The sequence below is a fragment of the Thamnophis sirtalis genome, unplaced genomic scaffold (genome assembly GCF_051295495.1).
Source record: "Thamnophis sirtalis isolate CommonGarterSnake01/CBP01778 unplaced genomic scaffold, rThaSir2_p1.2 scaffold_2, whole genome shotgun sequence".
In the NCBI taxonomy this organism is placed as follows: Eukaryota; Metazoa; Chordata; class Lepidosauria; order Squamata; family Natricidae; genus Thamnophis; species Thamnophis sirtalis.
In genome coordinates this window covers 483,277-508,181 of record NW_028261382.1, presented here as the reverse complement: position 1 = coordinate 508,181, position 24,905 = coordinate 483,277, and the positions used below count along the sequence as shown (strand labels likewise).

Genomic DNA, 24,905 nt, shown 5'->3' with positions numbered 1-24,905 from the left:
ATTCCCCGCAGATTCGCGCCAATAAAGGACTCGCCTCCCTCCCTCCCTCCCCCGCCAGAAAACCCCGAGCAAATCCGGCGGCGGATAGGAGCTCCTCGCCGCGGCGGTGGAAGAAGCGGAACGACACCGCGGTTGGCGGCTCCCGAGGACTTGTGGGGCCCGACGGAGCAGACCAAAAGGCGGTTGACCCCGCCGGGGATGGCCTGCTCTTTCGCCCGCGACCGCCAGGGGCCGCTGCCGCCCGCCCACCGCGTCCCGGGACTGCCGTCCAGTTCTGCAGACTCGCCGCTCAGCCGGACGGGAGCGAGGGCGCTGCCCTTCGACTGCGGGAGTCCCGCGGCTTCTCCGGGTGGTGCAGTTCCCCCGTCCCCGAGCCGAGCAGCCCACCTGGCGAGGCTGTTACGGGGCCGGGGCGGGGCTGGCGGGCCGAGGCACCTTGTATGGGCAGAGGGGCCGGGCGGGCGGGCCGGGCAGCGGGAGGAGCGCCGCGAGGAGCCGCCTTCTCGGCCCGGCTCCAAGGCCCGGCGAGGGGCGGCTCCAGTCCGGCTCCCTGCATGGCGCGGTTGCTCCGCCGAGCTCTCCGTGGCGGCGCCCGGGCTGCAGCTGCGCCCTGAGTCCGACGGACCCGGCGCCGCTCGGCCATGGTGAGTGGGGGCCAGGGGGGCGGCGGGACGAGGAGCTCCGCAGATTCGCTGCCCGCCGGGGCTCCCGGGGTGGAGACGCGCCCTGTCCGTACGTCCCTCCTGCGGGCTGGGGGGGGGGCAGCTCGGCGGCGGCTTCGCCTCCCCCGGGGGAGAAACGCGGGAACTTCCGAGGGCTCCGTTTGTTCCCGTAGCGCCTGGAGGGGGGAGGGGGGAGGGGGGCGGTTCCCCCGCAGATGTTTTGCTCCGGGCGGAGGCCAGAGGTTGCGCCCGGGAAGGGCTCCGTCGCGCGTGGCTGAAGGGTGCCAGCTGCAGGGCCGGAGGGCAGGACGGCGAGGGCCGGCCGGGAGAGGGAGGCGAGGGGCACGGCCGACCTTCGTTCTTGGGGCGAAGTGGAGCTGTGTCTGCCGCCCCCTCCGTCCTGGGTCTCCCTCCCTCCCGCTCCCGCCTTTCCTTCTGCCAGGCGCCCACGGCGCTGCTCTTTCCCCGCCGGCCTTTCCCTCGGAGCCCGGGGGCCAGGCAGGCTGGTTGTTGGTGCTGCTGGCGGCGTCCTTGGCAGAGCATCCCTCCCGGCAGGGCTCCTCAGGGGGTGATGCTCCCTTGCAGGCTCCGAGGGGCTTCGCTCCAGAGGGGAGGGAGAGAGAGCAGGGCACTCTCCTGTCCGAGTTGTCGACCTTGGGCTGCCCCGAAGGGAAGCGGCTGAGCCCCCAAGTGGGCAGGCAGGACCCCCCAGGCCAAGGAGAGGCAGGTGGGGAATCCAGCTCGAAGGAAAGTGGTGCCCTTCCCAGCCTGAGGATCCTTCCATGCAACTGGCAGGGCTCCACGCAGACCCCCACCCAGGTCCCAGATGACTCCGCTTCCTCCCAGCCACAAGGGCTGGCCCCTTCCCAAGACTGGAGAAGGCTTCCTGCCAAAGGTTTTGCCCCGGCTGGCCTGCTTGGTGAAGGCAATTGGAAACCCGGGCTCCAGTTTCAGTTTTGCGGCAAGCCTGGCTTTTAACCGAGCTGGCTGGCGTTTCTGGCGCTCTCGGCCCAGGCTGCTGGGAGGGGGGCTGGGAGGAGGCAGCCTCCTTAACCCCTGGCTTCTCGGATCCCTCGCCTGGGAGAGACGTCCAGCCGCTTCTTGAGTTTCCTGCCTGGACCTTCAGGGCAGCCCAGGACCATCACCTTCCCCTCCCCAGAGCTGCAGGAGGAGGCAGCCTTTGCCGGAGTTCCGCCTCTCCGCTATTTTTCAACTTGGCAGCATCACTTTAGGCATTTCTTGCACATGGAAGCTTAGATTTTGACCCCAACACACACACACCCCCTGGATCCTGGGGTCAGCTTGGGCTGCTCGGAAGTGGTCTGTGCTGGCAACTCTGCCTAAAGCTGCCCACCCCCAGAGTTGCCTGTGGGTTGCCTGGATGCCTCAGGGGATCAGGAAGCCGAGGGTCAGTTGGAACCCCCTGAGGAGGAAAAGCGCTGCCTGTCTGATGCTCAAGACGCCACATGGGAGCCTCTGGCTGGGAGCGCCTGGGATTTTCTAATTCTGTCTGGCTTTGGCAAGCGGCTCCTTTCCTTTGCTGAGTGGCCACGACCAGGGCCTGGTGGAGAGGGGAGACTGGAGAGGAAGGGGCTCCCGCCCCCTGGGCCACTCCCATCCTCCGCTGGCTGGGAGGTTCCCAGGTGACGCCAAACACCTGTTGGAGCAGCCTGTCCCCATAAAGCCTCCACTGCGTCTTGGCTCGTGGCGCTGCAGCATCCCTGCGACACGGACCTGGCCATGCGCTCCACCTGCCCTTGGTGGCAGGCCTGCACACTCCCCCGGATGGAGGCCCCCGGCTGTCCTTCTGCCCCCTCCGAACCCCAACGCGGGCCGAGCAGGGAAGAGGTGGGTACCATTCGGCTTGAGGGTGGCAAGGTTGAGTTTGACTTTGGTGGCCGTCCTAGTGAGTTGGTCAGACTGAGCCAGACCGCGTAGCCCCTGGACGCACAATGGGTCTTGTGGCTCCGTGGCCCAGGGACTCTTTCTCCAAAGCCAGCTTGCTCCCTGCCAGGCCAGGCCCTTCGCGTGTGGGGCGTCTTCATCCAGCCGCAGCCCTGGGCATTCATGGGATCGGCCGCCGGGTTCTGCTGGAAGGAGCCACGGCCCTTCCTGCCTTCGGTCCTGCTCCAGGGCAGGAAGTCGGAACTCCCTCGGCCAAGGAGGGGCAGGTGGTGCCCCCTCTGAGTGGTGGGGACAGGAGGTGGCCTTGGGGGTCTTGGGGGGGGTCTGCCGTGGTGGTGCAATTGAGCAGGGCTTTGGTGCTGTGCGTCTGCCCTCCCCTCAGATTCCCAAAGCGTCTGTGGGCTTCAGAGGGCTCTGAGCTGGAGGGAATCCCCAGCAGGCCTTTGGCTGCAGGTCCGGCGGCTGCAGAGCTGGGTCTCTCAACGGGGTCCTCAATGGCCCCGTAGACTCTGAGGGGTCCAGCCGTTTCAGGGCCGGCTGCTGCTGGTTCGGGCGCAGCTTTTCCGATCTGTTGTGGTCTCTCCTTATTTGCTTTGGTGGACCGCAGGGCCTTCCTTTCTGCTGCTCCTTCAGAGGGAGGCTCTGGGACGGGGAGGGGCTCAGGAGGACAGGCAGGGACCTTTTCAGTCAACACAGTTGGATCAGACCTTACTGGAGGTTCTGGTTCAAAAGAAGAAAGAACACGCCCGGCTGGCTTGTCTGCAGCCTGGCTTCTCGCTGGCCGGAGAAAGTGGCTGGAGCAAGGCCTCTTCTCCTGGGAGGCTGGGGCTCCTCTTCCCTTGGCCTGAAAAGGCCTGGCAGACCCAGAGCAAAGATGCAGAAGGCAGGGGGGTCCCGGCTCCGTTGGGCTGCTTACGGAGGAAGCCCTGGTGGCCTTCAAGGGGCAGACCTCAGGCCAAGCCCGGCTGGGAAAGCTCCAGAGGGGGAGACCCCACAGACAGCCCCCTTGGTCGGGAAATCCCTCCTTATGGCAAGTTTACATCTGCCGGGCCTCCTCGTGTCCTCTTGGAGAACCAAGGGAAAGTGCCACCAGAGTGCCAGTCTCGGCCTCGGCCAGGGCAAATCCTTGGCATGGCTACTTCCGGCCGTTCAATTCTGCGCCGTTGCTGGGCTGGGCCTGTTGCACGAAAAGGTTGAGGAATCAGGGAGCCAGCCTGACTTGTAGCCCTTTGTCCTTCCTTCTTTGGCCCTCCTGGCTGAGGAGGCGTCTTTGGGCTTAGGCCACCGGCGCATGAGGAGGATCCAGCAGGCTGGGGATTATGGGCCCTGTCTGAGTAGGAACTCCAGTTGTGGTTTTCTGCCCTTCGCTTTGTGGTGGAGAAGAACCCCACCAGGGTGGCTGCTGTGAGGCTGGTGTGTGTTGCAGGGCAGGGAGGATGTGAAGTTAATGGCATTTCTATTTTTCGTTGGGGAAGGCGCATCTCCAACTTCCTCCCACATCTGTGCTCCTACGAGAAAGGCCAGGATTCCATCATCATTCATCAGTTCTATTTCTCCCCAGCATGACTTACTCATCCCACTCCCCCCGCCCCCCCCTTCTTTTGTGCAGACACAACTTGCAGGCTTCCTTTTCAGAGGAGCCGATTTATGATTCCGTTTTTCCTTCAGCGCCTGCCTTCCATGGCTCCTCAGCCCTCGTTGCTCCTGGCTGGCTGGCTGGCTGGCTGAACGCGCCTGCAGGAGGTTCCATCGGGGATTCGGGTTCGACTTTTGGGGGCGGCAAAAATGTGATTGAACTTCAAGGGCGAGTTTTCCTTAACCAAAGAGCCTTTTGTGCGGCCGGTGCTTCCTTGGGGGCCAAGACCCCCCCCCTCTTCACTGCATGTGGGGACAGCAAGCCAGGTTTTTTTTTGGGGGGGGGGGGTTAACAGAGAACCAGTTGAACTTGGTGGGTACAGCAAGTCACCCCCTCATTTTGCTGCCATTAAGGAAAGGAGCGACCGAATCCCCGGGTGTGGCTGAGTTTCCCCCTCAGCGAAACTTCTTCATGTCTCGTGTGAAGCCTCCCATCTTTTCAGACAATAGGATCCTCCGGGAGGGACAACTGGATCAGTGGCACCAAGGACCATGGGAGCTGTAGTCCAAGGCTTCTTGGGAGTGGCCGGCCCCACCTGCACCTTTCCAGCACCTGCTAGATAAGGCGACTCCCTTTTCCACGGCCTCTCAACCTGCACTGGGGGTGGGGGGAGCAGCCTTGTGCTGGAAACGCCTGTGGCCGATAACCCGGGCACAGGATCAACAGGCTATGCCCCCCTCCCCCTTCACTGTCTCTTTGGGATGGTTTAGGTCCGGATTGGATGGTCCCGCGACCCGAATTCGGCGGCAATCCCAGAGCCCTGGGAAAGTCCGTCGTTTCACGGCGACATCTGGCGCATTTATCGTGTCACTGGGATCCCTGGCATTGAATGATTTCCCTTGCTGGGAATAGAACTTCCTCTGGTGCCAGTCTGATCAAAGATTTCCATTCCAGAGGAGCATTTCAAAGCTCCTGGTTGGGCACCTTTCTCTCCTCTCCCCAACATTCCTCACGGCCAGTGAGGCCATTGCAGAAGTGGGAGTGAGTCTACAGCTGCCAGCCCCTCCTCTCGGGCAGCGCAGGTCTAATTTTACCAAGTCCTCCTGGTGCCTTAAATGCTGCAGAGCAATCCGAGGCCCTTGGCCAACCGTGTTAAACAGGCCTTAAAGGGGTGGGGGGGTGTGTGTGTCCCAGTCTTCCTTGTTAAAAGGACTGAGGGGTCGCCGGTGGCCTCAGTGGTGGGAGGGCAGCATGGCACTCCCCTTCCCTCAGCACTCAAGGGCCTTGGGAACAACCGGTGCTGCTCTCAAGGGATGCTGGCAGCTTGAGGAAAAGCTGCTGCCAAGGAGAGGCTGCGGGGGCACATCTGGCTGAGGGCCCCCCCCCTCGCTCCCTTCCTGCCTGAAATGGAGCCTCGGGAAGAGGAGCGAGTGAGCGAGGGGAAAGGCCCTTGCCTTTTATTGTTCCCCTGAAGCTGTTGGCGCCCTGGGGCATCTCTCCTGGCACAGACCCCCCAGGGTGAGGGAGATCCCGGGAGCCCTGCCTGGAAATGATCCCGCTCCCTCTTTGCCGACTGCCAGCCTTGAGCTTCCAGGGCCCCCCAGTCCAGGCTCAATTTGCTGGAAGAGAAACGGCCCCTGGAATTGTTGGGCAAAACAGCCCTCTGCGGGGGGAGTTCCTGTTTGGAGCGACCCAAGCAGACGAGGCAGCCGAAAGGGAGACGGTGGGCTTCCTCGGCATCTCCAGGGGCCTTTGGGGACGCTGCTGCCTTGGGGCGGGGTGCCTATGGCAACAACTGTGCTGTGTTTAAGCCAGCAGCAGTGTGTTTATTTGCAAAGGCGGGAGGCGGGGAGGAACGGCAAGGGCTTTAAATACTCTCTGGGTTGCGGTGCTGCCAATGCTTCGCAAGATAAGCTAGAAAGCTTGCTAGAAAGCGTCTCTGCCTTGCGGGATCCAAAGAGAATAAAGATGGGGGGAGGACAGAAAAGTCCCTTTGATTCACAAACATCAGCCCAGAATGGGCTCTGGGGGCTCCTTGTCCCTCACCAGAATCTCCTGAAGGCTGGGGAAAAAGGCATTTTAGCCAGTAAAACCGTTCGTACTGCCTGCTCCGTCACTCCCGAAAGCCCCCTGTGGGCCTAGAGGTGGGTCAGCCCTACCAACTGATGGAGCCTGTTGCAAGGGGGCTGCGTGGGGGTCGGCTGCAGGGGAAGCCTCTTGAGGGAGGACGGCTGCCCATCTTCCAAGACAGAGGCGAGATATTTGAAGAATGCTTTCCTCCTTGAAGCAAACTTTCTTTTTTCTTTTTTGCACAATATAGAAGTATGAATAGGTTTTGTCTGGGTGATTTTAAAGGCTGATTATTGCTGACGCACTTTGAGGAGTCTCTGCTTACTTTGGCCTCTGTGGGGAATTCTTTGGAAGGCCGTGGGGCTGGCTGTGGGGCAGGAGCGTTTCTGGGAATGTGCATTTTTCCTCCGTGCCATCCAGGGAACGGTTTTTCCAGGGCTTGGGATGATGATGGTCATGCACAGGATGGCAGGCCCTGGAGACTCTTTCCAAACAAATCTGGGGACAGACAGACAGACGGCTGGGTGGACAGATGTAGTCTCGGGCTCCCCCGTTCCTCGGCCTGGCCCTGGATTCGGCACTCTCCTTCCAACGGCTCTTGGTGGCCAACAGCCATGGGACAGCCGGAAGGGCTAGGGAACCCACTTCTCTGGGAATGAATGGGTCTTGAAGCTCCCTGGCCCTGCTCCTGCTCCGAGCCTTCTCGCAAAGGGCCAAGCGGAAGCTGCCCCCTCCACGGCCAGAGCTGCTTTAAGGCAGGAGGGGGGCTTGTGGCCCCTGAGGGCCTACACGTCACGTGGCCTGAATGGCCCCCAGGCAGAGCCGCCCGAGGTTTCCGTCCACTGGGAGCAGAGGGCCGGCTCTGCTTGGTTGGTGGCTGTGAGTCAGACCAAGAGCTCGATAAGGAAGGAGGGGAACGGCCATTGTGTGGGCTGCAGGCAAAACCTTTTTGGCAGATGTTTCGCAACAAGGAGTCATGATAACCGGACGCTGTAAGTTAACTGGCATCAGTGATGAGGAAGGAACCCTTCGTCCCAGTTATGGCCAGAGACGATAGAAAGTTCGGGGGTCCCTTGCAAAGGAGCATTTCTCTGTCAGGGGGTTTCCAGGGGGCCCCCCGGGGTGAAATCCCTTCTATCCCAGGGTGTCTGTAGCTGGCAGAGCCCTCCTTCCCTCCTCCCCCACCACCGCTTTGTTCTGAGACAAGCGACTTCCTGCTCTCCGGTCCCCAGTTTTGGCCATCAATTGTCCTTAAAAGGAGCATCTGGAACGCTGCACTGGTAGCAGAGGCCACAACTGGACGGTGTGTCGTGTTCTATTTTTATCCGCTGACACAATTCTGTCGAGCTCTTTTGAGGCAGGGGGCCAAGGAGCTCTTCCTGTTGGCCCTCCTGCTCCCTTCTTTAGTCTCGCCCACCTTCAAGCAGGAAACATCTTCTGAGCACAGCTGGAAAGATGCCTCCTGATTAGGAAGTCATCACACGCCACTAATTCCATTTTTGGCTGCTTTTATCTTGGGAAGGAAGTTCTGTTCACTCGCTTTATATTCTCGGCACTGCCGGGGCTTCGGACTGTCTCTCCGGCGGAGGAAGCCTTTATTGTGCGGCGGTCGAAGGCCTCATCAGAATGGAGAAGCCACCTGAGTCCTATTAGCTGTCAGTCAATGAACAATGAAAGGCCAGCGGGGCAGGGAGGTCACCTTTAAAAGATGCTCCAGTGAGCCCTGAACTAAGCAGATGCTCGGACCATGTCACATCTAAGGTCCCTTCTGCACCTCCGTAACTGTCTGGTTTGGCTCTGCAACCCAACAAGACAGACAGACAGACAGACTTCAGAGGATAATGAGAACTGCAGCCTGCCTTCCATTGAGGACCTGCACGCTGCACGAGTCCAAAAGGGGGCTGTGAAAATGTCTACAGACCCCTCGCATCCTGAACACAAACTGTTTCAACTCCTACCCTCAAAGCGACGCTATAGAGCACTGCACACCAGAACAACTGGACACGAGGACATTTTTTCCCCAAACGCCATCTCTCTGCTAAACAAATAATTCCCTCAACACTGTCAAACTATTTACTGAGGCTGCGTCACTATTACTATTAGTCTTCTCATCGTTCCCATCCCCCATCTCCTCCTACTTATGATCGCAGGACTGTAATTTTGTTACTTGCATCCTCACGATTTATATGGTTTCCTAGTATGATCTGATTGCTTATTTGTACCCTACGACTATCATTACGTGTTGCACCTTAGGATTCTTGACGAATGTATCTTTTTTTTCTTTTATGTACATTGAGAGCATCTGCACCAAAGACAAATTCCTTGTGTGTCCAATCACACTTGGCCAGTCAATAGTTCTATACTACTTCCAACTCCAAGGGTTGTGTATCTTGCAGAATTAATTTATATACACACAATTTGTTAACCGTGTGGCTGCTTGTACTTTTCGTTCCATAATTGTTACTGGCAATGCTGTTCCCCCCCCCATCCCTTGAACTCCCCTCCTTGGGGATTCTGTCTCCCCACTGATACACCGTTTGTGTGGGTGGGAGGGGAATGGAGGGCGTATGCACCACCGTTGCTCCACTTAACCTGCTGCCGGCCTCTTCCTCTCTCGCAGGGGAGCAAGGGCCACTATCGGTATCACTGGCAGAGCCACAATGTCAAGCACAGCGGTGTGGATGACATGGTCCTCCTCTCCAAGATCTCCGAAGACTCCATTGTGGAGAACCTGAAGAAGCGATACCTGGATGACTTTATTTTCGTATCCTTCCCTGCGTCTGGGGAGGGGGAGAACCGGCTCTCTCCTGCCCGGCCACATTGATTCGCCAGCTTTCCAACCAGAGGGAGGGGGGGCGGGCAGAAGCATCTCCTTTCCTAGCCAGCCGCTCGGTCTACTTTCTTCCTGGCTGGAGGCTTCTTCCAGGCGGTGGATGCTGGAGGCCTCTCTCAGTTCGAGGGGGTGGAGAGAGCAGCAACGCAGGCGGGAGAACCGGCTCCTGGCCCTGCCGCCAGACCTGTTTTACTGCCACCAAGGCCGCTTGAGAGAGGGACTCCATTGGCCTGAAGAGGCCTCCCCTTCTCATCCCGCTCACACACACACACACCCCACGGGCAGCATCTCAGCAGCCAGGAAAGCCATTTGGAGCCCCTGGGCAGGATTTAGCCTTGGACTGGAGGGGGAGAGCGCGGGGCAGAGTCTGCCCTTCCCTTGGGGGTGTCACTGAGCCCCCCCTCCCCCCACAGAGGGAGCGCTTGAGCCTCCGGGCCCAATGAAGGCTGGAGGGGGAGTCAGCTGAGGATCAGAGATGGAGGGTCCCTGGGAAGAAGGGCCCCTCCTGAAAGGCAGCCCTCACTCGCTGCTCCCCCCCCACCCCCACAGCTGCCTGGGTCCCCCTGGGAGTTGCTCTTATCACAAAGCAGAATGGCTTTGTTTACCTGGCTCCCTTTATAGGATAGGAGAGCAAATAAGCCGCCTGCACATTGGGAGGCTGCCTTGCCTGGGTGTCTGTGTGTCTGTGTGTGAAGTGCTCAACCTTTGGGCCAAGGAGGGAGCTGTCCTTGAAGAAGAAATGCAGGAATGTTTGTGTAAACAGGGATCTGGCCCTGGGAGGAAGGTGGGGGGGAGTGGGGAGGAGAGCCAAGGCAGCCTGGCCCTCCCTTCAGTCCAAGGGGTTTGTGTGTGTGTGTGTGTGTGTGAGGTCCTTGTTTCCCGACCACTCCATCTTGAAGTCCTGAGTGTTGGTTTCCTGGTTGGAGTCCAGCAGCAACGGAGGCTCCGGCTGGGCCGTTTCATGCTTGGACAGGCATGGCTCCTGCCCCTCCCCCGCCTGTCCCAATCTTCCCAAAAGTGGCACCCCCAAACTCTCCCCTCCCCCCCGATCTGATGTGGGCCAGCAGAGACCCAAAGCAGCTGAAGCTAAGTGGCTGCCCCCCCCCCCCAATGCCTTCCTCCGGGCTGAGCTTGTCTTGTCTTTCCGGCTGTTCAGCCACCGTCCCTCCTTCCCGGCGACTGTTGACAAAGCAGCCGCCCAGCTGGCCAAAGACTCGGCCTCCTCTGCTCCAGGGTGCTCCGACAGCCAATTCCTGAGCCAGATCCAGAGGCCCCGGGTGGATCCCTTTCTCCCTTCTCTTCCCTTTGCCTGGGTTTCCTTTTCTGAAGTAGTGGCATGACATCATCCTGCAGCTATTAACCCCAAACAATGGGATTTTGTTGGCGAGACTGAGGGCTGATTGTGCCCGTGTTTGCAGGGCCCGAGTATTTGCATGGCAGGGGGTGGGTGTAGTTATCTTGGGTGTGGTGCCAGTGTGGCGCAAAGGCTAACGGGCGCCTCCCAAGCTGAAGCTCTGCACCGGTTCTGCTCTTCGGTGGGAAAGTATTGTGGCTGACCTAGAAAAGGGGGAGAGGGGGGAGCCCCCGCTGCCTTGAGTGGCTTTCTCCTCTTGCGACCCCAATGCTTTCACCCCAGATGCCAAGGAAGCGAAACAAGGGGGCAGGGACCCATTAACCAGGTTAATGAGCCAATGGGCGACACAGCTAAACCCTCAGCTCCAGGCAGCCCGTCCTCTGCAGGCCTGCGTTGTCCGGTTGGACTCCTGGCCTGCCGGGTGAGGGAGCCGAGGGCGGGCGAGGCTCCCCTTGGCCCCCAAGGCTGGGCTCCAGTGGGCTGGCTCGGTGAGGTAACGTTATTGTCCGGACGCCACCAGCAAGAAATGGGGGAAGACCCCCCCCCCACAGGCTGAGTCCTCCCTTTGCTTTTGAAGGCGCAGGTCAAAGAAATGAAAGTTCCCATCAGGTGGAACCTGGGCAGGAGCTCAAGGCCCCCCTAAGAGGAGGGGGCGCTTCTTCACCTGTGCTTCTTGAAGGGCCTTGACTTTTCCCAATGCAGACGTACATTGGATCCGTCCTCATCTCCGTCAATCCCTTCAAGCAGATGCCCTACTTTGGAGAGAGAGAAATTGAAATGTACCAGGGAGCCGTAAGTCATCTTCAAAACTTGTTTCCATTACAAAACGAATTCACCAAAAGCTCCTCCGCTTCTCCCGTGGCTCCCGGCTTCTTGCTCGCCGAGCCTCGTCCTCCACGTGCCCAGGTGGGAGGGGAGGGCAGGCGACGTGGGCCTCTCTCCTCCTCCTCCTCTTCAACAATCCTTGTGTCGGCCCCGCTGCTTCCTTCTCTCTAGGCACAGTATGAAAACCCACCGCACATCTACGCTCTGGCAGACAACATGTACCGAAATATGATAATTGACCGAGAGAACCAGTGCGTGATCATCAGGTAACGACCCGGCTTTCCTTTCTATCCCTGGGATGGGCTGAGGGGAGCGAGGGGGGGAGCATCGCCTGTGGCTGGCTGAGTGGGTGTCTCTCCGTCCTGTTGTCCAAAGGAGCTTTGACGCAGTGGGGGGGGGGAGGAGGTGTCAGAATTTTTTTACTACCGGTTCTGTGGGCAGAGGAAGGATGCTGCAAAATCCCCACTTCCTCCCGATCAGCTGGCACTCGGGAGGCAGGGAATAGATGGGAGCAGCCAGAGGTGGTATTTGCCGGTTCTCCAAACCACTCAAATTTTCCATTACTGGTTCCAACAATGAGTTTCTTCTGCAATTCCTAAAGGAGAAACGAGTGGGAAGAAGAGACGAGAGGCCTCCTCTCTGCCGTCTTCGCTTGTGGCCTACAGACTCAGCCTGGAAGCAGCTGATTTTGGGTTGTTTCCCCCCCAACTTGTCATTATTGTGGCTTTTTTATTTCTATTTCTGGTTTCTTACGCTTAAAAAAAAAGGCAGTATCTGCCACTTACAGGAACTTGCCCTCCGTGTGGCTGAGGACGGAAAGAGAGGCTTCTATTTGAAGCTTGGCACTGGGCAATTGCCATCAAGCTGCGCAGGGCAGAGACAACTTGGCTGTGGTGGGACAACACGGGTGTCCTCTCCTCTGCATGAGCATTCTGACATTCAAAGTGCAGCAAATGCATTTGATAAATGAATGCGTCCATGTCGAGATGCCTGACACTCCAAATGCCTCGGAATACACGTAGGCCGCGAAACAAGGGAACGAGCGACGGCCCTTGTCATGGGAGGAGCTCCTAGGCAAAGGACCTGGCAAGGCTCACCTGGTCCCAGAAGCGGCTGCTGGCAGGGGTTGCTTCGCAGCGGAAAGCTATTCACAGGATCTCGGGCAAAGAAAGGGCAGACGGGGCAGAAACCTGACATTGTCTAGAAGTAGCAGTTGGATGAAGGTGGGTGGGAGCTACTTTTGGGGGCCCCCGGTCTAAGAGGGTCCCCCTTTTGGAGGCCAGGAGATCCATGCTTCTTTGCAAGGGGGAATGCTGCCTAGTCCAGAGGAGGAAGCTCCCCTGGGGCTGAGAGCCCCTTTCCCCTCCTGGGTAGCCAAGCCTCCATCAAGCCCACTGGCCGCCAGTGGCCGTTTCTCTTGAGACCCATAGAGAAGCATGGCTGCCCAGCAACAGGGCAGCTTGGACTCGGTCAAGATTGCAAGCTCCAGCAGCCAAAACCTCTTTGTTCTCCTAGCAAATGTACATTTGATTTTTCACTTAATTCAATGACGCATTGACCGTGATTTATTTTAGCATATAGCTGAGCCTGGCTTGGCAGGCTGATGGCCTGCATCCCTCTGGCTGAAAGAGGTTGCGTCCTGAAGAGGACTCGCCAAATCAAGATTGGGATCCTAATCGTAGTTTCCCAGGGCAACGAGCCGCCTTGATCTTGGTGGGATTGACTTCTGGGAAAATACGTGGCAGATTTTCTTTCAATCACAAGTTTAAGTGTATTCTTTGGCTGCACTCAAAGATGCTAAGCAAGGTTTTTAAACCAGGGTTTGTTGGAGAAGCCCTCATTCTTGACCCAAAATGCTAAGCTGCGGTAGCTACGTGCACAGTCATCACACCAAGCCAAAAGCTTTGAGTCACATTGTGTTTTTTCCTGCTGACTTTTTTCTCTTTGTGTTGACTTTCAGAGCTCTCCAATGGGCACTGCAGCATTTTTGTAACCGTAGATGGGAACAGCTAATAGCTACCAAAATAGAGTCCCCATGATATTTCTTTCCCAGTGGTTTTAGTCGCACATCCTAGCTTTGTTTCCGAAAGGCTTTTGCAGAGCAGGCCTGGTGGGGCAGCCCCAAGAGGGACAGAATTAGAGAAGGCAATGCATCTGCCCGCCACTTATTGGAAAAGCAATAGAAGGCAATTGCCCTACAAGGAATCTTTGGCTGCACCCTTGCCAGGAGGCCTTCCTGGACACTCCTGGAGGACTCGGGAGGACTCAAGGGCCTCGGATCTGCTTCTTGTGGCTCATAAATATTGCATTCTTGTCCTGCTAAGTTTTGTCCTGAGCAAATTCACTGGGATCCCGATCGATAAAACCAGGCAAATTGGCAAAAGGATCTCAACAGCACCCAAGAGGGCAGCTGCTCAGGATGGGCCCCTCCTGCCATGGTCTGCCCCCTTGGAGGCAGGAAGCCTCTGGTGCTGGTGCTTAGAGCGCAGCTCTTGCCACACCCAGGGTTGCCTGGCGATGTAACATGGGACCCTCCGCTTTAACCCTGGCTCCCCATGGATGGAGGGGGCGGGAAGCCTCGGCCATTCCTCAGGGCTCAGGCGAAACGAGCGGTGGGGAGGGAGGGGGTCCTGATCTCCCTACGCAGGACAGGGGGCACTGCGGGAGGTCAAGGCTTTGGGGACGTAGATGACGCTGCTTGGGATGGTTGCAACAAGAGGCTCCTCTTCATTCTCCCCAGTGGCGAAAGTGGGGCTGGGAAGACGGTGGGAGCCAAGTACATCATGAGCTACATCTCCAGGATATCCGGAGGAGGCCCCCAAGTGCAGGTGAGGGGAGGACAGGAGGGGGGCTGCTTTCCTTGGGTCTCGGACCCCTGTAATTGGTGGGCACTGGGAGAGCCTCGCTGGTGATGCCCTTTTCCCGCATTGCCATGGAAGATCACAGCCTGCCTCTCTTTGGATCCGTAACCAGCCAAGGAGGGAGCAACTGTTGTTTTTGGAATGGGCTCAATCGCCCTCTATAAATAAGCCGCTCAGTTATTTCTAGGAAGGGGAAGGGAGCCATTTTCCCACTGGAAGCCAGATTTAGGCAGCCATGCAGCCAGGAAACGGGCAGCGGCAGGGCAGGGAGCCTTCCGGACTGCAAGGGAGATAGTTGGTCATTGAGTTCGGTTCTGGGGTCATTCATGGCAACCTTGTTAACACCTGTGATTTGAGCTGGAAAGGGCCTCCATTCAAGGGGGGGCTGAACAACTGAAGGGTCTTTTGATACCCCATGTTGAGGGGGGGCATCCCTGGGTATAAAGACCCCCCTTTGCTGAGCCAGAGGCTGAGAGCTTTGGCTGCAGAAAGGGGTCAGGGGCCCCCTCGCCATCGCTTCAGTCTCAAGGCGGGTGCCGGGTGCCTCCTCTCCTCTGTGGCTGTTGGGGAGGGGAAGACCCACCAGGGCGACCCAGCCAAAGTGGGGGGGGGCAGGACTTCCATCCAAGGCCCAACTGCCGCGTTCTGGCTTTCAGCATGTGAAGGATATCATCCTGCAGTCCAACCCCCTCCTGGAGGCCTTTGGGAACGCCAAGACGGTTCGCAACAACAACTCCAGCAGATTTGTGAGTCGGGCCGAGGGGTCCCTTGCCAGAGCAGCCCCAGATGGGCCTGGGGAGGGGGAGGATGTGGGGAGAGATAAGGGGAGAGCCAGGCATCCCCCGTTCCAACCCCCAGGAAGGAAGGCGGGGAGCCTTCCCTCCGCTCCAACGGCTGGGCCCTTCTTTCGCCCTCCTCCTCCCTCGGCTGCAGGGGAAATACTTTGAAATCCAGTTCAGTCCAGGTGGGGAGCCGGACGGAGGCAAGATCTCCAACTTCCTGCTGGAGAAATCCCGGGTGGTCATGAGGAATCCCGGGGAAAGGAGCTTCCACATTTTTTACCAGGTCAGCAGCTGCCCGGGGATGGGGGGGGGGGAGAGGCTGAAGAAGAAGCCCCCGAACCTCTGGCCAGGCTTGGCTGCTCTTGCTCCTCTGGGAGGGCCTTTGGACCCCTTCCCCCATAATCCCCCAGCCGGCAAGTCCCCCATTCGCAGTCCGGATGCAACTCTCCTGCATAAACCCTTCTGGTCGAAGGCCGAGCCTTTCTCCCCGGAGGGAGGGGGGCGATTCTGGAGAGCCCACATTGGCGGGGATTCCCTGCCCAAAGGCTGCCATCCGCTCTCGGGGGGAGTTTCCACGGGAGAAAGAAATGGTTGTTTTCCTTGGAAGCCCTGGTGAAAGCAGTGCTCCCCCCACACACACTAAGGGAATTCTCTGCCCCTCCCAAACACAAGACGAAGTGGGCTAACTTACCGGGGGTGGGTGGGTTATCCTGCAGCTGATTGAAGGCGCCTCCCATGAGCAAAAGAGCAGCCTTGGCATCACCCACATGGACTACTACCACTACTTGAGCCTCTCCGGATCCTACAAAGTGGAAGACATCAATGACAAATCTGATTTCCAGGAAACGCTGGTAGGTTTTCTTACCTGAGCCCCCCTCCCCCCTCCCAGTTTGAGGAGAATGGTTTCTGTGCGAAAATGCTTCTAATGGGAACCAAGGCCAGCTTGACTCTCTCTCGAGGGGCTTCGGCTAAGGAGGTCTGAGAGGGACCCCTTCCCCTCATCTGCCCTCCTGATCTGACCCCAGGTGCAGTTTTGAGACTGGCCAGGTGGCTCCAAAGGACCGAAAGCGGGTGGGGGGCAGCAATGGCCCAGGGGGGGCACTTACGATGAGGATGCCCGAGAGGCCCCCGGCTGGAGGAAGCGCTTGAAATGCATTAGCCCCTCTGGAGAAAGGAGGGTCGCTAAGGAGCCTCCCTTGCCTGTCCCTGCGCATGGCCAAGCCTTCTGGGGTCTCCCCGGTTCGTTTTTCCCTCCGATTTTCTGCTCTGCTCCCTGAGAAGCCAACAAAATGAAGAACGATATCCTCAGTCTCAAGTCAAATTTTAATATGTGCAAGCAAGCAAATAAATAAATACGTACATAAAGGATATATTTAGCCGTTTAGGAAGGTCTTGAAGCAGATGATGGTTCTCTTCGGCTGTTGCTCAAATCCCTCCTCTGCCTCGCAGGGTCACGTAGAGAGAAACAGCCGCAGAGCATCAACTCTGAAAAGCAGTTTTTGCTTTACAGTTCCAGAGATTTAGACCTTCTGCTTTTTGCTTATTGTGTTTTGAACTATTTTTTAAAAGGCCTGGAAAACCGCAAGCTGAATCAGCTTCTTGTGGCAAGAAGAGGCCGCCTGGAGCAGCCAGGCCGTCCCATGGGCCCCCTCTCTGCTTTCATTCGGTCTCCCCTTTTTGCCCCCTGAGAGGGAGAAAAGCACAAGCGAGGGGCTTCTCCAGAGGGGCTGCTCACCCCCTTTCTCCCACTCTCAACCTTTGCAGCACGCCATGAAGGTCATCGGCATCTCCGCCCAGGAGCAGGCGCTGGTCATCCAGATTGTGGCCGGGGTGCTTCACCTCGGCAACCTCAGCTTCAAGGAGGTCGGCAACTATGCCGCTGTGGAGAGCGAAGAATGTAGGTAGCCCCTCTCGGGCTGGGCTGGGGCCGTGAGGGGGCCGCGGGGGTCAGAGGGCCGTCCTCTGGAAGGGCCAGGTCTAGGGCGTTCCATGGGGGTCCACCAGAGGCCCTCCAGAAGGCCTCCAAAACTGAAGAGTGGCCGGGAGGAGGGGCCTAAACCAAAGAAGACCCCCTCCTCTGCCTCCCCCTGCAGTTCTGGCCTTCCCGGCTTTCCTTCTGGGCATCGACCAGGGCCGGCTGAAGGAGAAGCTGACCAGCAGGCAGATGGACAGCAAGTGGGGGGGCAAATCGGAATCCATCCACGTGACCCTCAACGTAGAGCAAGCCTGTTACACCAGGGACGCCTTGGCCAAAGCCCTTCACGCCAGGCTCTTCGACTTCTTGGTGGACGTAAGCGGTGCCTCCACAGGCCAAGGGAGGGGAGGGTCCCCCGCCAGGCTTTCCCACCCTCAAATATACCCCCAGCAGTTTACACAGAGCTGCAAGCAGTAAAGGACACGAAACCTTTCTCCACTGATCCACAAAGGGAGAGAATCTTTCTCCTTTCCCCCCTCAGCAGCAGCTTTTCCTGGAAGAGGTTTCAGGAGGAGGAGGAGGAGGAGGAGGGTCTGCGAAAGGCAGCCCCTTGTGGGGACCCTTTCCCAGCCCCCTGCTGCTCCGCCTCCCTTTGCAGATGAGATTCAAGGCCCTGGTGCCCGTTGGGAGGGGCAGCGTCAGGAACCCCCCGGCTGGTGGGGCACAAGAACTGGCATCGGCAGGGCTTCAAGGACACCTAAAGTGGCATTTGGTAACCTTTGGCAAGCAGCCTTTTTGCTCAGGTTTAATCCACTGGGTCCCTTTGATTTCAAAGTCGCGTTCTTGTTTTTCCCCATTTTGTTTCAACAGTCCATCAACAAGGCGATGGAAAAAGATAGTCAGGAGTATAATATTGGAGTCCTGGACATCTACGGCTTTGAAATATTTCAGGTAAAGGCCCACAGATCGATCAGGACGCTTTGCAAAACCGCCGGTCCTTTTGCGGGAAGGAAGTCGGTCGGCTGTTTTGGAGCAATCCCTCCATCTGTTCAGGGGGCCGAAGCCCTCGGCCGAAGCCCCGGTAGGGGTCAGTTGGCTTGAAGCAGAAGGCGCTGTTCCTGCTGTGTGGCCGGTGCCTTTGGCTGACCCAGGGAGGATGGACGGCCTTTCCTCTCTGCCCGTCTCTTGGGTCCTTCCCTGGCCGGGAGCGGAAGTCAGGGCATCGAAGTCTGTATTTTCGGCCTGCAAATCTTCTCCTCAGGCTGCTCACCGAGGAGCGACGGCCACAAACACGGCCGCTATTTCTTAGCAGACATGCCCAGGATGAAACGGCTGGTCGTGCTGGGCTAGCTGGAAGTGAGGTCAGGCTGCTGGCATGAGTTTTATTTACATTTCGGGAGTCCTTTACTAGCCTTCCCTTTCTGCAATAAAAACATTTGTGGGAGGGAGCTGGGTTGAATTCTGCAGTAGGATGATGTCAGCCCAAATGTGTGGCTTCCTATAAATGGAAGCCCCAATTAATTCAGACAAAGGCGTCCATGTCAGCTGGGGCAGAACTCAGGGCCGGCCTGGAGCTCTTCAGAAAGGGGCCCTGAAGCGCTCTGGCAAAAACAGGAGAGAAGCCCTGAGGCCTTTTGGGCAGAGAGCCAAGACCAGCTGCTGTTCCAAAGGAAATTCAAATCTTGGAAGCCGTTTTGGAGAACGGAGGCCACCGATTTCCATGAAAAGGCGGATGGCAGGCAGTCAAATCATCTGGAAGGTCACTCAAATATTACGCTGGGAAAGAGAGCTGAGTGGGGCAAACCGAGGGGCGGGGATGGGGAGCCCGGCATTAATCTTTCCACGGTTTGTTTTTTATTTCAGAAAAATGGTTTCGAGCAGTTTTGCATCAATTTTGTCAACGAAAAACTGCAGCAGATCTTCATCGAGCTCACCCTGAAGGCAGAGCAGGTACCCCTGACCAACGGCCGCTTCTCCCTCTCCCTCCGGACAGAAGCTGGTCAGCTGACGCTTGTTTTGAAAGCGCCTTGCAAAGCAAGAGAGAGCAGCGGTTCAGCCCGCCCAGCCGGGGAGTAAACAGGAGGATCTTCCCCCTCTCCTCCAGCGGCCTCCTCCGAGGGAGCCTCCCTCGTGAGCCAGCAGAGTCATCGCATCGTCAGATGACTTCCCCATGGAGGCTGACTCGCCAGCCCAGGCGGGAAAGCTGGCCGGCCGGCTGGGCGTTTGCCTTGGACGGGGCTCCAAATTCTGTCCTCTCCATTCCCTGCCGGCCTCTTCCAAAGAGAAGGGCCGCCCTTTCCCTTTGATCCATTTTGAACAGCAAGGGCAGCATTCGCTCCTTTTGCTCCCTGAAGTCCTGGTGGGAAGAACAGGCGTTGCTTCAAAGCGGTTTGGTGTGTCTCCTTCCTTGGGCTGTGCTGTTTCCGAGGAGGGGGGGGGGGCTTGGAACTCTTCTCCCCCCCCTCCTGGGGGGGGACCAATCAAAGGGAGCTGAGGAAGACTTCTGTGCAATGGGAAAACGATTCCCGCACACAGGGTGGGTCCCCTGGACGTAGCCCAGCCTCAGAGGGGACTCCTAGAGCCCCCACCCCCTGGGAAAAGAGGAAGCGCCCTTTGCCACAGGTAGCCTCGGCCTCCACCTGAGGGATCCCATCCTGACCCCAGAGGGATGCAAAGCCCAGATCCAGTCCCACAACAATTGGACGGGATCCTAGCAGGTAGCTTCCTCCTTCCAAGCCAACAGATCCCAAGGGCCTCCAAACCAAGCGATTCGCCACGGGCACCGAAGGCCCAGGGACAGAAGGAATCTCGGCCCCTGTCCTCTTCCGACCCCGCCCTCCCCCCACTCAGCCTCTCCCCAGGGGTCCTCTGAGGCCCTGCCCACACCTGGCAAGTCAGAATAGTTCTTCCCGCCTCACTGAGCAAGTCCACAAACCATTTGGATGTCTTGCCAAGGATGTTTGCCCTGCAGCAAGTAGGCCCTTGAGCTGCTCTTTAGAGGAGGGGGCTTAGACCGGGCTGCTGTTAATGAGTGGACAGAGGCATCTTCATTTGGGCTTTGGCCTGAGGCAGAGGGGTCCTCTTTGGGCCGGAGATGCGCCTTGCTTCCCGCAGGCTGCCCATTGCATTGAGGGTCAGCCGAGGGGCCCCTGCGGTTCCTTTGGGAACTTCTCTGAGCCTTCCTTTCTGCATTGCAGGAGGAATACGTTCAGGAAGGAATCCGCTGGACTCCCATAGATTACTTCAACAACAAAATCGTTTGTGACCTCATAGAGAACAAAGTGGTAAGCCTGGGAGGGCCTCATGGGGGGCCCCACATTCATCCCTCCCGCCCCTCCTTGCCTCCGTTAACTGCTGGGCCAGGAGCGGAATTCAGTCCCCTCCTTGGGATCCAGAGCCCTCTAAGCCGACTCATCCGACACCCTTCGATCCAAAACGGAGGCCAAGCGCCCGGCCTAAGTTTCCGTTTCCGTCGTCGCCCCAGAATCCACCCGGCATCATGAGCATCCTGGACGACGTCTGTGCCACGATGCACGCGGTGGGGGAAGGAGCAGACCAGACTTTGCTGCAGAAGCTGCAGATGCAGATTGGGACTCACGAGCATTTCAACAGCTGGAATCAGGGCTTCATCATCCACCACTACGCGGGGAAGGTACCTTCCCAGGGGGGGGGCCCCTTCGGGGAGGGCCGGTTGGGATTTCTCTCCACTTGATCTGGAAAGTCCCAGGAGAGGGTCTTTACCTGTGACTTCCCCCCGATTTCCGGCGTCCTCATGATTCCATCCCGGGAGCCCCTCCCCCCGTGTCCTCCTGGCCAAGGAACTGAAAGTCCCTGCCTTTCTGCCCTCAGGTCTCCTACGACATGGACGGATTCTGCGAGAGGAACCGAGACGTTCTCTTCATGGACTTGATCGAGCTCATGCAAAGCAGCGAATTGTACGTAAGGCAGGTTTCCCCAGGCGGCAGGGGGTCCCTGGCCGGGGCTTTTGCGGGGTCCTCCGTGGGGATCCTCCCAAGACTGGGAAGACGCTCCAGAGCCCAGACCATCACAGCCACTAAAGCTCTTATTCCAGGCGCAGAAAGCTTCTTCCTTCCCTTTGGGGGCAGGGGGGGGGGGACTCCTAAGCAAGCCGGGAGGAAGTGCAGAGGGTGGGGGGGGCTGCGATCTGCACTCTTTACTTCCCTAAGGGGGCTCTGAGTGACCTCAGGGCTTTGCTCCACCGTTTCCCTCTGCCGCCTGCTTAAAGATGGAAGGAAGCTGCACCCACACTTTCTGGCCAGTGGGTCAGCAGAGGCTCTGGGGGCTGCCAGTTGCGCCTGGCAGAGAACTAAATCCAGCTGCCTCCATCCTGGTCTCCTGGCTGCTGCCTTGTGCCAGGTGCTGATGCTCCCCTCCTCCTCCTCCTCCTCCTCCCCCACTTAGGCCTTTTATAAAGGCTCTGTTTCCAGAGACTCCCCAGGCGGAAAAGAAAGGCCGACCCACCACTGCCGGCAGCAAAATCAAGGTGGGTGCTTTGGGGTGGCAGCAGAGGCGGAGATCTTGGGGATTCAGCACCCGGAGGGGGGGGGGGCGGCTGCTGGTCGTTCCAGGAACAGCCGAATTTAAACACAAGGGCCCTGCAGCAACTGAGTGGGAAAACAAGATTCGCCCAACTAGGCAGCCGAAAGAGCCCCTGTCCACCCCACTCTCACACTGCCTCTTCCTCGGCCCCTTCCCTTCGCTCCTCCTGCAAAGGGCAGCCCGGCTCCCTGCGAGCGTGTGGAGTGTGTGCGGATTTGGTACAATCTGCCCTCTCGCTCACCTGTGTGATGTGGTGGCAGCCCTTCCCTCCCGTGTGGTCCCTCTGGTTGGGCTGCTCTGCCCACCCCGGGGTCTCCCACCCGAGGGGGAGCAGAGGAGCCCCCGGCCTAGACGCAAAGGAAGCGGGGCTGGCCAAGCGCAGACGTTCCGTGCGGTCGGTGGGGTTCCGCTGGGCGGGGGGCTTTTGTTGACCTGAGCACAGAGCCTTTCCTCCCACCTGCAGAAACAGGCCAACGACCTGGTGGGCACCCTGATGAAATGCACCCCCCATTACATCCGCTGCATCAAGCCCAACGAGACCAAGAAGCCTCGCGACTGGGAGGAGAGCAGGTGAGCCCGAGGAGGGGGAGGCCAGAGGCGGCTCCCACACCAGAGTGTTATTTGCCCAGTTGTGATGTTATCACAATCATTTGGACTTTAAAAATCGCAGCCCTGCCCTTTTTGCTGTGATAACACACCTCCCGCATTTTTGAAGTAATTATTCCCAACTGTTCCTCTAAAGGGATGGTTGTAAAAAGAGCTGACGGTGCAAAACAGTTCACGGTTTGCTGCCTGCCGAAATGGGAGAGCTGCTGGGCGGAGGGACGGAGGCACAAGCCCTGGGACGCTCTCCCTTGCTGAAGGGCTTTGCCAGTGCGGGTCAGTGTCCAAATGGCAGAGCCAGAGAAAAGGCCGTTTCCCATCCGTCTCTCAGGCAGTCCTTCCCTTCTCCCGTCCTCCCTTCCTCCCAGGGCAGCCGGTCGGCCCTTGAAAGGGTTGTGCTCCCCCCTTTCGGACAGTTTCTGGCCACTTGCCCCCCTCCTTGCAGGCCAGAGAGCAGCCACGGGCCCCTGTGTTCCGTGTGTGGGGCTCCATCCCGAACCTTCTTCCCGCAGGGTGAAGCACCAGGTGGAGTATCTCGGGCTCAGGGAAAACATCCGGGTTCGGCGAGCGGGTTACGCCTACAGACGCGCCTTCCAGAAATTCCTGCAGAGGTAGCCCTTCCCCCACGCGGCTGTGTTGAAGCGGGAGGGAAGGGGAGCCAAAGGCCCCCAGGGCTCCCCTCTTCTGCCGAGCATAACGTGCAGGGGCTGTGGCCCTGCTGCCCGCCCTGGAACTGGCCCTGCTTGCTGATGTCTACCCTTCTCACTGCCCTCCGGGTGGCGTCCCGGCTGGGTGAGCAGGGAAACAGCCGCCTCTCCAAGGGGAACCTCTCCGTCTTGTGCACTGGGGGGCGGGGGGGGGGAGTGGCTGGCAGGGCAAAGAGGAGCCCCGTGGCCAGGACAGAGCTTGCCCTCTGCCAACCTGGGCAGGCCAGGAGATTCTGTCCCCAGAGCCAGTGGGTCGCCTTCTCCCTCTCTGGCTGGTGGTGACAGATACATAAAAGCCCAGGTGGATTTTTGAACTAAGCCCTCGTGGCTGTCATAACTGATTAATTCAAAAGGTTTCAGCCCCTTCTTGCTTTCACGAAGATTAGGAAGAGGGAGAGAGCCCTGGCCAAGGTGGGGGGGGGGTGGCAAGCGACTGGGGGAGCTGCAGTCCAAGGTCTGCAGAAGGTCCCTCCTGCCCCCTAAAAGCCCAGCTGGGGAGGCCCTGGGAGCAACCGCAAAACAGCTGGATTCAAACGCTTGGCCACTCCTCCCAGACGCAGCCCTGCCCCCATCAGGCCTTCCGGCCCAGTCAAAAGGGAAATTAGCCTGGGAGCCATTCAGTGCCCCCTCCCGGGGGGGGGGGGGGGCTGTGACCGACTGAGCGTCTGGGTCTCTCCTTGAAGGTATGCCATCCTGACCCCCGAGACCTGGCCCCTCTGGAAGGGGGATGAGAGGCAGGGGGTTCTGCACCTGCTCCGCTCTGTCAACGTGGATTCTGACCAATACCAGCTTGGCAGAACAAAGATCTTCATCAAAGCACCAGAATCCGTGAGTACCAGGGAGAAGCTGCCCGCTCTGACCCCGGAGGCATCCGGGAAACAAGCCCCCACCCTAGGGAATGGGAGCACTGAGAACCCTCCTCCGCTGGGCCCCCCTTGTACCATTTCACAATGAGCTATGGGACAGATGTGCCCTGGGCTCTCTGCGCCAGGCCCCCCTTCCCTCCTTGCTTCCCTGACGTACCTGATGGGACACGGGACCCCCATGTTTGAATTGGGGGTCAGCCACTGGCTCTCCAAGAGGGGAGTCCGCCTGTTTCAGAGACATTCCCAATTTCCCATAGAAACCTGATGATAAGACAGCGAAGACTGTACAATTACTGGTTGTCTTCACAAAACCCAAGAAGGTTGGGATGATTTGGGCCTGGGAGGTTGTCTGAAAGCAGCCAACTGTGGCTTTCTTAACACCTGGGGTGAATCCGCTGTGCCTGTTCAATGGAGGAGGAGGAGGAGGAGGAGGAGCAATGGAAACCAAGCCTTTCTCTTCCTGCCTCTGGACACCGGAAGGGGCCTGGGGGGTGGAGCGCTCTTTGGGTGGGCAATGGGGGCAGCTGCAGGGAGTGAGTCATGCCCATCACCTGCCTGGGGGAGCAGGAGAAACCCTGGGGGAGGGGCGGGGGGAGGAGGCAGCCAGGGTTGGGAAGGAAGGAAGCCGCCCACAGCTGGGGGGGAAAGACGGCTGGGTCATCTCCATGTGACTATGGGTCACCGAGGAGCCCTGGACGGCCGTCCCCATGCCTCGAGACCACAGTTTCCATAACTGAGTCAGCTGGGGAAGGTGGCCGTGTGCCAATGAGGCCACAGCTGCCGGGCGAGACGGAGGGGTGGGGCTTTCTCAGGACCCACCCAACCTCCCTTGCTCTTCCTCCTTATTTGCTGCCTCAGGATGGAAGCCTTGGAATCTGTTCAAAAGCTGCCTCTGCAGTTCCCTACTCCATATGCCCCCGCAGGACCCTCCAGGCTGGTCCTAAAAGCCTCCCTGGGGGCAGGGGATGGGCCCCCTCAGCGCCAACGCTCGGCGTGCCAGAACTTCAGCAGCGCCCACGCAGAACAGATACCATTGATAGGCATTGGTCTGAAGTGGTGCAGGGTTTCCTGCCTAAGCAGGGGGTTGGACTGGAAGACCTCCAAGGTCCCTTCCAGCTCTCTTATTCCGCGATTGTGCTTGGCTGGGGTCAGAGCGACTCCCTGGCTTGGCTTTCCATTTCCCCAAATAGCTTCCTCTTATCCACAAAGTATGTTTTCCCTTGAAGTAGATAAATCTCAGTTTATCTAAGGACTTCCTGAATTGTTCCGTATTTTCTAAATTTGGCAGAGTGTCCTCAGTCTCTTCTCCAGTAGTTACTTTTCAAAGCAAAGAGAAGAAACGAGGAGGGGGAGATTCCCGGAGGGGCTTCTCCTCCTCCACCACCC

General features: G+C 58.5%; 1 protein-coding gene across 2 annotated transcripts in view; it reads left to right on the top strand.

The window, feature by feature from the left end:
• Nucleotides 1-268: 268 nt before the first annotated feature.
• Nucleotides 269-24,905, top strand: part of MYO1E (myosin IE) — a 31,929-nt gene continuing 7,292 nt past the window's right edge. The window contains exons 1-19 of one of the 2 annotated variants that reach the window (XM_014074712.2): nucleotides 269-644; nucleotides 8,834-8,977; nucleotides 11,103-11,192; nucleotides 11,397-11,491; nucleotides 13,966-14,053; nucleotides 14,743-14,832; nucleotides 15,020-15,151; nucleotides 15,585-15,719; nucleotides 16,633-16,765; nucleotides 16,962-17,158; nucleotides 17,654-17,734; nucleotides 18,647-18,733; nucleotides 19,981-20,067; nucleotides 20,268-20,435; nucleotides 20,633-20,718; nucleotides 21,206-21,287; nucleotides 21,807-21,913; nucleotides 22,459-22,557; nucleotides 23,337-23,481. In XM_014074712.2, the coding sequence (XP_013930187.2) occupies nucleotides 642-644; nucleotides 8,834-8,977; nucleotides 11,103-11,192; nucleotides 11,397-11,491; nucleotides 13,966-14,053; nucleotides 14,743-14,832; nucleotides 15,020-15,151; nucleotides 15,585-15,719; nucleotides 16,633-16,765; nucleotides 16,962-17,158; nucleotides 17,654-17,734; nucleotides 18,647-18,733; nucleotides 19,981-20,067; nucleotides 20,268-20,435; nucleotides 20,633-20,718; nucleotides 21,206-21,287; nucleotides 21,807-21,913; nucleotides 22,459-22,557; nucleotides 23,337-23,481 (2,049 nt within the window). In that variant the 5' untranslated portion in view covers nucleotides 269-641. Of the gene's footprint in view, nucleotides 645-8,522; nucleotides 8,594-8,833; nucleotides 8,978-11,102; nucleotides 11,193-11,396; nucleotides 11,492-13,965; nucleotides 14,054-14,742; nucleotides 14,833-15,019; nucleotides 15,152-15,584; nucleotides 15,720-16,632; nucleotides 16,766-16,961; nucleotides 17,159-17,653; nucleotides 17,735-18,646; nucleotides 18,734-19,980; nucleotides 20,068-20,267; nucleotides 20,436-20,632; nucleotides 20,719-21,205; nucleotides 21,288-21,806; nucleotides 21,914-22,458; nucleotides 22,558-23,336; nucleotides 23,482-24,905 lie in introns of those variants that run through there. The other variant, XM_087703916.1, reaches the window with a different exon arrangement.